General features: G+C 45.8%; 1 protein-coding gene across 1 annotated transcript in view; it reads left to right on the top strand.

Moving 5' to 3' along the window:
• The window catches only part of PPARA (peroxisome proliferator-activated receptor alpha), a 95952-nt gene extending 94342 nt beyond the window's left edge, over positions 1–1610 (top strand). The window contains exon 7 of the mRNA XM_011934794.1: positions 1004–1610. Coding sequence (XP_011790184.1) covers positions 1004–1251 — 248 coding nt within the window. The 3' untranslated portion in view covers positions 1252–1610. The remainder of the gene's footprint in view (positions 1–1003) is intronic.
• Positions 1611–2446: the final 836 nt, after the last annotated feature.

Below are 2446 nucleotides of genomic sequence, written 5' to 3'. Positions count from 1 at the left end.
AAAAAAAAAAAAAAAAAAGAATCGTAGCAATGGCTGGGTCTGTAAGGGAGCACCGCCTGCTGAATACGGCTTGGGGCAGTATTTTCTGGACCAAGAATCAGGTCTCATGCTGTGAGACTGTCCCAGGAAGTCTAGTGCCAGCTACCCCAGGCAGGTCATCTGGTGTGAACGCTGGCTCTTCCTGCACCAAGTCTCAGACCTGCCCCATCTTCCTCCCCACTCCGGGGTCTCCTGAGCGTCCTTTCCAGCCAGTACGCACCTCCATCCCGTCCCCGCTTCATTTCCCACTCCACTTTCTTTACACCTGACTCATATTAGAAGGCTCCGTAACAGAGCTATATACACCACAAAACCTAGTTCTTTTTTATTTTTTATTTATTTTTTTAAGACGGAGTCTTGCTCTGTCACCCAGGCTAGAGTGCAGTGGCGTGATCTTGGCTCAGTGCAACCTCCGTCTGCCAGGTTCAAGCGATTCTCCAACCTCAGCCTCCCAAGTATCTGGTATTATAGGTGTGAGCCACCGTGCCCGGCCTGCAAAACCTAGTTCTAACACAATCACACTCCTTAAATATGGTGGAACACTTGAAGCTGAATATCTAGTTTCGACTCAAGAGCTTCATTTTCCATATTATGCAAAACTGGTGGTGGTGGTTATCTCCAGAATGTACTGTTCCTCCTAATAGCTCTAATTTTCCTCCCTGACAGGTGGTCGTCAGGTAAATCACAAGTGAAAGGGCCATACCATAAGGTGTACTTAGGGCGTTATTGCCGCCTCGTAGTGTGAATATTTAGGAAAGAGTACTGGTCCTGTCTGTTCCTACTTCACCTATTGACTTTGGAAAAACCCATGTCTATCTTCCAGTCAAGTTGACAACATCCAAAGGCAGCTCAGTTTTTTTTCTAAGAAAGGCCACATAAAATAGGCATGTTTGGTTCCTGAAACTGATAAGCAGTTCTTAGGTGATTACCACACTCAAACCTCTCTCTCTTCTTTCGAGACTAGATCGCCCTGGCCTTCTAAACGTAGGACACATTGAAAAAATGCAGGAGGGTATTGTGCATGTGCTCAGACTCCACCTGCAGAGCAACCACCCGGACGATATCTTTCTCTTCCCAAAACTTCTTCAAAAAATGGCAGACCTCCGGCAACTGGTCACGGAGCATGCACAGCTGGTGCAGATCATCAAGAAGACGGAGTCGGATGCTGCGTTGCACCCGCTGCTGCAGGAGATATACAGGGACATGTACTGAGTTCCTTCAGACCAGCCACACCTTTTCCAGGAGTTCTGAAGCTGACAGCACTACAAAGGAGACAGGGGAGCGGCACAATTTTGCACAAATATTCACCACTTTAACCTTAGAGCTTGGACAGTCTGAGCTGTAGGTAACCGGCATATTATTCCACGTCTTTGTTTTAACCAGTACTTCTGAGAGCGTAGAACTCAAATGCTGGGGGTAGGTGGCTAATCTCAGGACTGGGAAGATTAAGGAGAGTGATGCTCAATGGGCTGATTTTAACTCACCCTATGTTAATCAATGCACATTGCTTTAGATCACATTCGTGATTTACCATTTAATTAACTAGTAACCTCCAAATTCATGGTCTGTCTTCCCATACACCCTGCTTTTGACTATTGTGCTCCTTTATAATTCTGAAAACTAATCAGCACTTTTTAACAATGTTTATAATCCTATAAGTCTAGATGTATCCAAAGGCGAAGTATGTAAAAAGCAGCAAAATATTTATTTCAAAGACTTCACTTCTGTTTCCTGAATCTAAAGAAAGACAACATGCTGCTTTTTAATGACAGGATGGAGAATTTTAAAGAACTGTTGGGGCAGGCACAGTGGCTCATGCCGGTAATTCCAGCACTTTGTGAGGCCAAGGCAGGTGGATCACGAGGTCAGGAGATCAAGACCATCCTGACCAACATGGTGAAACCTTGTCTCTACTAAAAATACAAAAATTAGCCAGGCATGGTGGCGCATGCCTGTAATCCCAGCTACTCGGGAGGCTGAGGCAGGAGAATCGCTTGAACCAGGGAGTTGGAGGTTGCAGTGAGCTAAGATCGCACCACTATGCTCCAGCCTGGTGACAGAATGAGACTTTAAAAAAAAAAAAAAAAAAAAAAAAGAACTGTTGGATAAGCTATCAAAATGCAGCTGTTGTTTTGTTTTTGGTTCACTGTTTTCGTGGTTGTAACTAATATGTGGAAAGGCCCATTTCCAGGTTTGTGTAGAAGAGCCCAGAAAACGGAGTCTCAAGACCCCGGCTCTGGACTGTCATAAGCTAGCGTCCATGGTAAGCGGGACGAGACAAGCTCCCGAAGCCCACCAGCTTCCTGCTCCACTCGGCTCCATCCAGTCGACCTGAACCCACCCAGTCCGGCTGTCTGTGGGAATGGTGGTGTTCTTACGGAAAGACTGACACCTTACTTGTCAATGT

This window comes from Colobus angolensis, unplaced genomic scaffold (genome assembly GCF_000951035.1).
Source record: "Colobus angolensis palliatus isolate OR3802 unplaced genomic scaffold, Cang.pa_1.0 Scaffold138, whole genome shotgun sequence".
Classification (NCBI taxonomy): domain Eukaryota; kingdom Metazoa; phylum Chordata; class Mammalia; order Primates; family Cercopithecidae; genus Colobus; species Colobus angolensis.
This window is presented reverse-complemented; position numbering and strand designations above follow the sequence as displayed.